The 12,087-nt window shown below is 44.7% G+C and overlaps 3 protein-coding genes across 3 annotated transcripts; 1 reads left to right on the top strand and 2 right to left on the bottom strand.

Annotated features, from left to right (window-relative positions):
* Positions 1-2,325: 2,325 nt before the first annotated feature.
* On the bottom strand, positions 2,326-4,125 carry Triagg1_8414 (uncharacterized protein; the record flags this gene model as incomplete). The annotated part of the gene is made up of 5 exons (XM_062903258.1): positions 2,326-2,567; positions 2,623-2,834; positions 2,899-3,414; positions 3,473-3,750; positions 3,820-4,125. The coding sequence occupies 5 exons, from the start codon at positions 4,123-4,125 to the stop codon at positions 2,326-2,328; spliced, it is 1,554 nt and encodes a 517-aa protein (XP_062752607.1).
* A 705-nt stretch (positions 4,126-4,830) lies between these two features.
* Triagg1_8413 (CAZyme family GH105) lies at positions 4,831-5,949 on the top strand (the record flags this gene model as incomplete). The annotated part of the gene is made up of 1 exon (XM_062903257.1): positions 4,831-5,949. The coding sequence occupies one exon, from the start codon at positions 4,831-4,833 to the stop codon at positions 5,947-5,949; it is 1,119 nt and encodes a 372-aa protein (XP_062752606.1).
* Positions 5,950-8,161: 2,212 nt separating this feature from the next.
* On the bottom strand, positions 8,162-10,679 carry Triagg1_8412 (CAZyme family GH6; the record flags this gene model as incomplete). Its single annotated transcript, XM_062903256.1, has 6 exons — positions 8,162-8,395; positions 8,441-8,477; positions 9,102-9,786; positions 9,844-10,091; positions 10,144-10,530; positions 10,588-10,679. The coding sequence occupies 6 exons, from the start codon at positions 10,677-10,679 to the stop codon at positions 8,162-8,164; spliced, it is 1,683 nt and encodes a 560-aa protein (XP_062752605.1).
* Positions 10,680-12,087: the final 1,408 nt, after the last annotated feature.

Genomic DNA, 12,087 nt, shown 5'->3' with positions numbered 1-12,087 from the left:
GTTTGTCCTCTTTGTCACCTCATTGGATATTCTTGTCGTTTGATTACTCTTTGTTTCTTTGAGTGCTTATACTTGAGCGAGAAATTGTGGACGCAAATTTGCAAGTCCCCGTATGCCAAGCCTCATTGAACGTTGTCGGCTGACATTTCTGCCGGATGATTTGTCTCTACGGCTTTGCCAAGGCTTTTGTTAGCCATTTCCACAAAACATAAACGGAACTATGGAACTTAATGAGGAGAGATTCGTAATTCTTGGAGGAGAATTTTATATTATTCCCGTTTATTTTCCATGCCCTTGTATCAATATTGGCAAAGCAACCAATTTCGTGGAATTTGATAGGAACAGTAGGGACTGCCAACTTCAAACCAAATCGTGCCTAGCGAGTCCCTTGTTGTATACAGACAAAGAATATTCTATTTTAAGCTTAAAAACGTCTGAGAACAGAACCTTCTAATGATATAAGCATTGTGAAAGAGCTGTTACATGCCAAGAGAGTTGTAAACTCGCTCTTCAAACTCGTTGTAATCTTTTAAGGATAAATCGGCATATTAGTGCTTATTGTCAATCAGCCTATTATATAACATTATAAAATAATTGTATGGGTGAAGGAGATGATTTGAATAGGAAGGTCAGTGTAAGCGTCAAGAGAGTTTTGGGAAGTGATGTAATACTGCGGCGACCAGCGAGCAGCGAGGAATATCAGCTTGAGGTTTATATAAACTACTCAATTTCATCTCTTTTTGTTGAAAAGAAATAAAGCGTGATTAAACTCATACAGAAAAAGACCTAACTCTAGCCTTGCCCACCTGAACTTTTAGTCAGCCGTCTATTTATACTCAACTTCTTGTTTATTGCATTTTAAAATGGCTCCGGCATCTTTGCTCTCTTTTATCTTTGGCTTAGCAGGACTTCTCAAAGACGCCAATGGCTACAACTTTGCTATTGCAGAGTCGTATACCGTAATCGACCATGCAGGCGGCGTTTCTGAAACTCAAGATCTCATATTCATATCTGATGGCTCTGAATCTCCGGGTTGCTGTCAGTGGGAAAAGTCCTCAAGCCTTAGCGGGTATCCGATTCTGGACAACTCTTTTGGAGCTTATGCATGTGGAGTTGATATCAACTTTTATAAGAGCGGAAATGACTTCGTTTACTACAAAAACAATGGTGACGGGACTGAGTTAGGCCGGTGTACATCCAACAATGCACCTAGTGGTCAGGTTACCGCATCTTGCCTGGGATTCGGATCCGTGCAGACCATATATATCCAATATTCTTGCACAAACTACAACCAGGATGTGAATGGTATCAACCCTTGCACACCTGCTCAACCAATGAACACCAACTGCTCGTAACTCACTACAATCATTCAACAGTGTCTTATGATTCCAGCTGCTCTTCAACGTATGTATGACAAACACGGCTGCAAAGTTGCCAAGCTAATATCCATCGGTGGCACTCACAGAAGTATCCAGTCGGTTCGATTGATTAAAGTCTTGGAGGTATTTCAGGAAGGGAATTTGAGTGGCTGCTTACACTTTTTAAGAGCGGGAAGTAAGAGTAAATAGTGTCTTGGAAACAAGAAGAATCTCCCCAATATTGTGCCATAAGTAGCAACGCCGGCAAAATATATGAGCATGTAGTTATGAATGTGCTTGACTATGTCAAATATGTAAGCATGTTGATTCATTAACAGTGTTGGTTGGACCCTAATGAAATTTCCACACATTCCGTCTTCAGCTGGAAGCATTGAAGGCTATGCCACGACCCTCAATGACCAGGGCTTATGCCTCCAGTGTACATAGTCCGTCCTTCTCTACAGAGATTATATCGCCGCTTAAGGGAGCTTGACAGAATCTTAATCTAGGTCGTCGATAAATGATGTCGCGTTGTCATAAATAGGTGAGGGTAACGCAGCGTACTTGTCCATGATACCCATGTCCTTAGTAGTGATGAGGCCAATACACTGCCATTATTTTGCTTCAATAGAGAAGTAGTATTACAAACCATGTATCTATTAAGCCAATAATGTTTTCTCCATGATAGTGTGCATCCTGAGATGCAGCCAGCCTTAACATCGAAGCCTCTTGTTTGGATAATAAGTTTTTGTGAAATGTTGTGGCCATGAAGGTCTTATGTTTGGAACGACTTCAGTGTCTACGCATTATTTGACTCTGGATGGTCGATGTGAATGATTTTATGTAGTTTCGAAGAAAGCGATCAGAGGGCTCTGGCCTCATACTACTATCATAATCATGGAAAATGTGTCATTGAAGTATAGGCTTTGTCATAAAGTATCAGATGTGCTATGGATATAGAAGTGTCTTAAAAGACATAACGGAAGTTTGGATTCTCTTTATCTGTCAAATCTTCCCATGCGTGCACCATTCGGTCATCACGAGCCTCGTGCATTCCGGCAGCCGCTAGTTTATCTCGCTTTTTATTCTCCCACGAGAGATAAAAGCGCAGGGCTAGAAGAACTACAACAAGCAAGCTATAGCATCCTAAATGGGTGGCAAAGGCGATGAAGTATCGGGGTGCATCCCAGAAGAGGAAGACTTGAGGGCCTTTTTGACATTAGCAATTTGCAAGACAAAAAACCTCAACGTATCGAGCACTCACCAATTGCGTTGCCTGTTGCCCAGAAGATGAAATTAAGCGCTACCGCTGCGCTCTTTTTCGTTTGTCCAGCGACATTTCGTGACAGCAAAGACAGCGCTAGTGTTTGAGCCGCCCAGAACGACATGGTAATATTATAACAGACAACAAGACCGATTTTTTGACTTCGCGTAACGATCGGGACAGTCATAAGGCAAATGGTTCCAATGAAAGATCTATTTAAGATCAAGGTTATTACTTTGACGTTGTCAGAGATCAGCAATGGCAAGGGACACTCACGGGATGATAAATGCAGTCATTATGTAGAGGTTTTGGTTTGTTCGTTTAGCCAACCAGGTCGAGCCCAATAGCACAATGATGATATAGAATCCAAGGACCATTGCCAGCAATTGAGTCTGGAGAACTGTAAATCCCATGCTCGAAATAATGATGCCCTGGAATGCACCAAGTCCGGAGGTGGGTAGCGTTGTGCAAAGCTGGATTAAGCAGTAGCCCCAGATCTGAGGGTCTTTCAGAGCTTCGATGAACTGGCTTTTCTTCCATTCTCGATTTTGGATGCCCGTTTGGTTATCGCGGACTCTCTCAACCATAAGTCGCTTATCTTCTTCGCTGAAACATTTGGCCCTCATAGGTGAGTCAGGCATGTACCACGCCACGAAGACGCCGAAACAAACGGAAATCGCCCCGTAGATAAGGAACAGCCACTTCCACGATTTTAGGGGTCCAGAATGAATAAGACTGAAACAGTACGCGAGAAGGCCGCCAACGATTTGCTGAGCGCCGTTCATCATATACCTGCAGTTTAAGAGATTAGCAAATTCTTGTTTATATGTCTCAAGATCTCAAGGCTTACCAATAAGCCACACGAGCAGCTTGTTCTTCTCGTCTATACCACATTGCAGACAAGACGACGAATGTTGGCTGACAAACCGACTCAAAAAGGCCCAGGAGAGTTCGAACTACGAGCAGTCCGGTAAAATTGGTGCAGGCAGCGGTGCAGGCTAACACCGCCCCCCAAGCCATAATATTGAAACCGAGATATTTCGCGATTGGTACCCTCGCAATGATGTAGTTTTGAGGGTATTCGACAATCAGGATCGTGATAAAAACGCAAGTTGTCAACCAGTTATACTATATTTTCCAAAGTGATTTAGTACATGATCGACTTTGACCATCAGATAGGTTCCGGAGCTAACTTACGTCTTGGCCAGACAAATGGGTATCGTTTTTAATGCCCATAATTGATGCAAAAGACATGGTGCCTTTATCGATGGCTTGTAAGAAATACGTCGAAATCATGACGGCTAGAATCCGCCGATCGATTTTACGGCGCAGCTCATCGTTCTTCTCCGGACTGATGGTGATTCTGGCATCGGTAATGTATTGAGCAAGTTCCTTGTCGACTCTTCCATAATTCGTATGGTCTTTCTCAATCTCGTTTGACAAAATCGTCGCTATATTATTCTCGATTTCGTCAACGCTGGGGCTGGACTTTGGTGGCGCCATTATGAGATTGAGGCTCAACCCTCCCCGTTTTGTTGTTAAATGTGGCGTGATTGAATCAAGGTCAAAGGCCTCGTGCGCGACTCGTTGAGCAAAAACGAGGCGAAAGGCGGTGTTTTAAACATCTGCAAGCTCAGCACATCTGCATACCGACAGATGCCAAGACCTTCTCCCCGCAAATGCAAAACGAAATCTGGGGTCACGCCGAAACTAGCGACTTTCCCCAAACTCTGCTGTGGAAACGGCCTCTGGGATGAACTGATGAAGTTTCCAACACCTCTCGCTTCAATTTACACCGAGCATCAAGATGGTGGTACTGAGTATAGTCCACCAATGAACGTGAGGCGGCCCTCTGCTGTTGGAGGATTTTCCCTCGCGAGTCGTAAATGCCTCCCCTGTGGCGTTGCGGGGCAGATGCTACTAGGCGCAAACTATGGAAAACGCCAGGATTTGTGGCAATGCTCGCTTCGAAATGAGCCGAGCCGAAGGTGGTAATTCCGAATAGCAAGGATTCGCCGACGGGCAATCTCCTCCGAGCAAAACTCAAACTGGCCAGTATTATCTATCATGGTCTAGCCGCAACTCACTTAAACTGCTTTGAAGGAGCTTCCACTCGTGATAATTACTACTCTACAAACTTTCTTTTGTCGATTTCCAGTTGTTCCAACTGCCAATTTTCCCAGCCAATATCTGCAGCCGACCAGCAATATGCCGCTCACCGCCCATGGATTTGACGCAAAGGAGATACACTCCAAAATACAACTCCTCATCCATGGGCTCGTCAATATAAAGGATGAGACCGGGGAGTTTCTTATGACTCTTGCCGATGGCCGAGTAATAGATACGAAGGGCTGGAATGACTGGGAGTGGACACATGGTGTCGGACTTTACGGAATATGGCAATACTACCAGGCGACAGGAGATGCCAAATATCTTCAGATTATAGAAGATTGGTTCCAAAACCGATTTGCTTCTGGCGGGACAACCAAAAACATCAACACAATGGCAGCCATGCTCACCTTGGCTTATGTTTATGAGAAGACAAAGAACCCTACTTATCTCCCCTGGCTGGATAGCTGGGCAGAGTGGGCATATCATGACCTGGAGCGAACAAAATACGGAGGAATGCAGCATATTACGTACTTGGAGGAAAATGATCAGCAGCTGTGGGATGATACCTTGATGATGACTGTGTTGCCGCTGGCCAAGATTGGACTTGTGCTAGATCGCCCTCATTATGTCAAAGAGGCAAAATACCAGTTTCTGCTACATATTAAGTATCTATTTGATGCAAAGACGGGCCTCTTCTTTCACGGATGGTCTTTCAACGATGGGGGCCACAACTTTGCGTCGGCAAGATGGGCACGTGGTAATAGCTGGCTTACAATTGTGATACCAGAGGTTATCGAATTGTTAGATCTAGCCTCCGATGACCCCTTCTGCATTCACTTAAAATCCACACTAGCTGCTCAATGCGAATCATTGAAAGCTTTTCAAGCACCAAGTGGGCTATGGCGCACTTTACTGGACATTCCAGAAGAGGATGGGTCTTATCCAGAGTCCAGTGCAACCGCTGGCTTTGCGTTCGGCTTGCTGAAGGCACAACGAAAGCACTACCTGGAGGAAGAATACAGAAGTGTAGCATTCAAAGCAATTCAGGGCGTTTTGAGTAATATCAACTCCGATGGCCAATTGCTAAACACATCATTCGGAACAGGCATGGGATCAGATTTGGAGTTTTACAAGAGAATTCCCATTACGCCAATGCCATACGGTCAAGCAATGGCGATCTTGGCTCTCGTCGAGTTACTAAGAATATTCATTTAAAGTAACACTGAGAGTACCTAGGCAAAACGCCATACATAATAAAGGAGATTAATACCATGTATCTTGGACAGAAGATGACATTTAAAGACTCTTTAACAACCTTTCTCGTGATTTTTTTAAATAGATCTCTTAAGTGTTGAGATACGATGTGCCCCTGCCCAACAATATTTTCCCATCACCATTCAGAGGCTCTGTCATCATTCTCAAATATCCAATCGTGTCTTGTAGAGATGCTGTCTCGGCCTTGCATTGTACCGCTGCTAACACCCTGCTCCTGCGGCAGGAGGATAGAAGATGTCTCGTGGGGAGCTCACTACAGTTTGAGACACTTCGTTGCTCTAAATGTGGTGGGTATGATGGTACGCCATATTCCAATTAATAATAATCGGTCTGGGTCATTTGGTTTATTTTTGTATAGAGGACAGGGGGTAGCTTCTCAGTATTGATAGATCCAAGTAACTAGAGCATGTCAAAAGGTGTGGCGAGTATCCAATCTTGGTACTTTATTAATAAGTGGCTGTTCAATTATCCAACCGAGTGTAACGAGTCGAACCTTGGTACTCCGCCATCTTGAGTGGCTCACTACACGATGTTCTTAGTTGTAAACTAACCTCTGCCTCTCCTCTTATGCCTCACTGGTAAATGTTTCATCCTGATTGGGCTAGCTGTTCTTTGCACATACCTGTATTTGATTGGGCCGTAACACATACAGTACCCAGTTTGCATTGTTGCATCGGATACCATTCCTGTCTTGGGATATGTACCGAGCCGAGATTGCGGCAAAATCCCGTTAAACCTTGCTGTTGCCGCATAAATCATTAGAAAACTTGATTGCGAATGTATCTGGAATTATGATTTGTCTTGTCTGTTCCTTGCCTTCTACAGAAAGTATGGGGTAAATGGACCGGGATTTTAGTCAATACTACGCTGACCGGACAGATATTTCTTCCGTAATACATTTTATTCTTGGGTAGTGTTTATTTGCGTGGGTACATATTATATTTCACGCAAGAAGCGGCATCTATAAATACACTATATATTCTCTACCGGAGAGAGAAACAGACATTACATCTCTCTTCCATTAAGTGTAAACAATTATCGATCTCATATCACGCTGTTACGAAGACTCCACTGACAAAATGCAAAAAGCCGTATGTAATTGTACCTCCATGTTTTCTATCCTCTCTCCCTTTTCTGCATCAAAATTACCTAACTCCATCCAGATTCTATGTCTTCTCTCAGCTTGCTCAGCTGTCTTTGCACAGAACCCTGTGCTCTTTGACTCGTATACCAATGCCAGATGTGCTGGTGGAATCGTTGTTGGGACTACAATTGTTAACCCAGGCGACTGTACAAGCTCTACTGCGGCGTTTGCCAGTGCTCAGTACAGAGGCAGCCAATTCGACAATGTTCAGCAACCTGTGTCATTTTATAGTGACGAAAATTGCGTAAATGAGATTACGGGAGTGGCAAGTGAGCTGGGAGACGGTTACAACTGCTTTACTTTCAACAATGGTCAAGCGAAGAGTGCTAAGTGGTTAGCATAGGGAGTACTTTAGCGAGCAGACGCATGCTCATCACAATCAAGTTGTATGGATGTTATTATGTAAAAGAGCTAATGAGTCTTTGAGCAACGTGACATAACTGTTTTAATACTTCAATGGATAAGTTCATAATAACGAATCTGAGCGTAATCGTTTAGCTATAAAAGAGATGTAATGAGGACAACTTTCGTCTAGCAGGACATCAATATGCACATGTACCTTTACGGCAACAGTTTCAGACTTCCGTTCCCTCAATTGATGCATGATGTGCGGTTTACGTTATTATGTCAGCGACTGTGATCTTCCCAGTGGTGTGAGCAAGGTATTGCCTAGTGGTGCATATTCGGAAGGATTTATTTAAGCATACATCAGCAATGAGATGTTTATTGAATGCCTGCCCGTATCATATCTGATGAGTGGGGGCTTGTTTAGCGGATTGGACATTGTGCTTACGCCGTTGCGAACAACCTCCGGGGGGGTTCGAAAATACATCCGGCGCACGCTAGGGGTTTCTTGAAAATTTTTGCATCGCGAGCGTCGTGGGATGAATATTAGAAATAGATCTCGTATCATGCTCTCAGAAACAGCTATTAAAACTCCACATGAATCAGGTGGTCGATGCACTGCAGATGGAGGATTATCCAGTTGATAAAATCTTTCAGCCCTTCTCAGTCACTGGCTTCAACCTTTGTGAAGGAATCTTCATCGTTCTTAGCCAATGGATCATCCATGACAACCGTGTTCGCAAAGAGTACCATCAGGCCGTTGGAGATGCTATCGATAATATTCTTGGGCAAATCCATACCGGCAAAATCACACTGGAAATGGGCGCGCAAAATGCGCATCAGATGCGTAACAGATTCTTCCACTTGATGCGATACAACACCTCGCCAATTGGGCTCCTGATAGCGCACTCAATCCATGCAACAACTCGCCCATATACATACCACCTTGAGAAGAAATCTCTCGCCGCATTCGGAAAGCCTTCAAAGGATCTGAGTTTAGACCAAGCAAGCGAGGTTATTATGAGCACACTCATTAGCGCCAGGCGTCCAAGCAGAGCTGTTACTGATATGAGTAAACGAGCGAGTCGTTTCTGCAAAGGAGCGATACTTATCATTGCAGCTAAATCTCTTTATTTGGCATCATTATCAAGTAAAAAAACCATCGATATCGCGAGACTGGTAATCTGGGGCTCAAGTCTGGTAATGGCCAGCAGATTTGGGATTTTCACTACAAATAACTATTTGTCATGGAGAACTTCAAGAGGTAAATAGACTGGGAAACGACAAACTTTGGAGTTGTAGCTTAAACAATTGATCCAGAATAGATTTTACACTGGCCACAATTGGTAGATGTTGCCAGCAATTTTGCAGGTGTCTAATGGATTGGCAGCTAAACTGCACTAAACTGGAGAATGCTGTGTCCAAAGAAAGAACTTAAAGCACATAAGAGATTTTGATGTTGACCATAGATCATCTGCCATCAAGTTATGTATTTCTGATCTATCGACCAGCGGCTGGTACCTGAAATATATATAGGGTCCACCAAATAGAAACTCAATCATCCGAACACATTTATATAAAGCCCCACGATCAATAGACCTACAGGAATGACGGGTTCGCGTTCGTGAGAAGCTGCACGAAATAAGCCTGGAACCAAGAACCGGCTTGAGGTGCTGGCTGCAAAGCGTCTGCAGAAGCGCAGTGATAATCAAATCGTGGTGCACTGCTATTGCTAGTGCCATCGCACTCGCCACCTGGTTTGATCCAAACGAAGGAATCCAACAGCGAGTCTCCAGTATTGGTAGAAGGACGGATACCAAATCCAGTGCCAACAGCGTTGCACCAGTTACCCCACTCGAGCTGCCCGGTCGGCTGCTTACCAGATCGACCTTGGTCAGTGATGAAGAAAGCGTTTGACCAGCCGTGGTTGGCAAGAAGGGGTCCGATGGCGTGAATATACAGCTTCTCATTGTAAACAGCGTTTCCTTGAGTGTATGAAGGGGCAGTAGAAATGTTCCACGCATTGTAGTTAGCCACGTTAGTGGCCAGTCCACGGACGGCTCGGGGAGATGATGCATTCTTGTAAACATTTGCGAACAACTGGGCGGCTGGGTCTTGATTTGCTGGCCAGCCAAGCCATCCAGCGTGGCCCGCGTCCAAGTACATCGCAACGTTTGGAAGGTTCAGCTGCGTGATGGCGTAATTAATACATTCCAGGTATGCGGCTTGGGCGTTTGAACACTTCGGAGTGGCGAGGTTAGTAACCAGGTTGGCAAGAGAGTCGGGCTCTGGACGAAGACATAGTTAGCATGGACTCTAGAGAACATTCGTCTTGGAGCTCTTACCGACAACCAAAAGGATACGAATGTCGGAAAAGGTGGTGACGATTCCGCGAATGGTATCGATGTAGTTCTTGTATTTGGCCACGCCACCATCAGCGATGGAATATTCACCATTAGAAGCAGCGGCAGCACAGTCACGATCAGGCAGGTCGTAGACAACAAATTGTCCAGCGTAGTTGCCTCCAGCCTTGTTTGCTGCACGGATATCCGACAACGTCGAGCTCATCAAAGAAGTCTTGTCCAGAGTGTCTCTGCAACAGCTATTAATACGCTGAAATATTGTGTCCAGTCAAGAGTACTTACAGCCACATGAAAGATGGCACCTTTGCCACAGCGGCCGCAGCGGTAGCCATAGCTCCTGTCAAACTTGGAATTGCCAAAGTGCTGACTTCAGAGGCATAAAAGGAATTGGCCCAAGGCGTGACTCCAGAAAAGGGGTTACCCTGGTATGTTGCCGTTCCCGATCCCACTGGCGGCGGTGGTGCAGTCGAAGAAGCAGGAGGGGGTGTTGAAGAACTCGACCTAGTCGACGTTGCTGACGCCCGAGAAGTTGTCGACGAAGCGCGAGTGGAAGAACTTGAGCTTGCCGCGCCAGGAATACACTGGGAGTAATAGTCATTGGAAAACACGCAAGTGCTTCCGGAGGCACAGCAGAACGGTCCAGCCCAGTTTTGGCCACCACATTGACCCCTAGATATGAGTTAGTATTGTTTTTTTCTACATAGAAGGAAACACTTGGTGCTATACCAAACACTTGAGCAAGACTGTCGTTCCTCGAGGGGAACGCCAGCTGCCAATGTGGCCAGCGCGGCCAGAGTCGCAAGAATGCCTACAACCATGATGATCTCCTTTGAAGCTGCTGGTGTTGAGACTGCGTGGGATCATGGTAGAATGTTTTTGGTATGATACAACCCATTATATAGTCATGGCAATGTCTCTGTCTACTTGCCCCAAGGTGTCATAGCCATGTAGCATTCGGCATCACAGGGTAAAGCCCGGCGAATCTGCAACATGCATAGCCTTGACTGGCGGCTAATAAACTCCGTCTCCGCCTCAATACATATTACCCATTAAATAAGCTGGCAGAATGCACCGCCATTATACAAAACGTAGCATTGCACATAATATAGCCAGAGGTTGCGGCTAAAAAAATCCATAGTCTGTGCGTGATGCTCCAATCCATGCCATAACGGGTGAGTGAAGGTCAACTTAGTATGCTGTGGTTACTGAATGCGGAATGGAACATCCAATAGAGGCTAATACGTTTGATCCCTACATGACAATACATTGGTGTTTTCACAAAGACAACCTAATATGCGGTCGGTCCGAGGGAGAAAGACTACCAAACAGAATAGCCGTTAGCAAGTCTCTTCAAATACTACCTCGCAGCATGACCGATCTTTGGAGGGCATGGTGTGCGATATGTTACGCAATATCGTGGCCCATCTCGGAATAAGACTATTGTAATAGCCTGTGAGGTTAACAGGCTAAGCTTAGCTGACATAGCTTGGGATATACAGCAATGACGCCAATATTCTTCCATGTGAGCGAAATGTCTTCATGTGGCGAATTACGAGAAGTTGTCGAAATGAATAAAGCAAGTCGTACAAAAAGTATGCTCCACTGATGGCCTGCTTTTGATACCATATCAAATAGAACTCTCGTAGCGATACTTCTCATACAATTAGACATCTTTCAGAGCTATCTAGGTTGGCAGAAGAACTATTTTTGCGACCGCGATTGCAAGCGTATAGCACTTTTCCCAAAGGTGCCTTTGCTTTGCTAACATTAATGCAAACGTGGTGGAGATGTTATGCGTTGCCAATAGACCGCATGTTATAAAATTATAGTTGTACTTGTTGAGTAGTTTGAACTTCATACTAGAAGAGGGAAGAGTGGCTACTCGGTCGTCTTGCGAGACACTAGCGACTTGTTCATGAAGGAGTGATACCGTAAATGGATTAAGAATTACAAACCATAGTGCCTTCTGAAGTTCAGGTTTGGTAACCTTCTTCATAAGTCTGCCCGGTGGTTCTTGGTAAGAATATATCCAGGGTAACTAGCTATTGGACATGTGGGAGCGATAAACGGTTGCCTTTATATATCACTTAACGTAGAAAACCGGAAACTTTTTTTTTAACAGAAAAGGTAAAGATGATAATAAGCGGAGAGCATTTATTGCTCATTGAAGTCATTCGCAAGATCTAACTAAAGCTTCTGCGTAGAGAAGCTAATCGCAATGCGGGA

This window comes from Trichoderma aggressivum (assembly GCF_033847375.1).
Source record: "Trichoderma aggressivum f. europaeum strain CBS 100526 chromosome Unknown scaffold_041, whole genome shotgun sequence".
Taxonomy (NCBI): Eukaryota; Fungi; Ascomycota; class Sordariomycetes; order Hypocreales; family Hypocreaceae; genus Trichoderma; species Trichoderma aggressivum.
The sequence above is the reverse complement of the archived record's forward strand: the minus strand, read 5'-3'. Positions and strand labels throughout refer to the sequence as shown.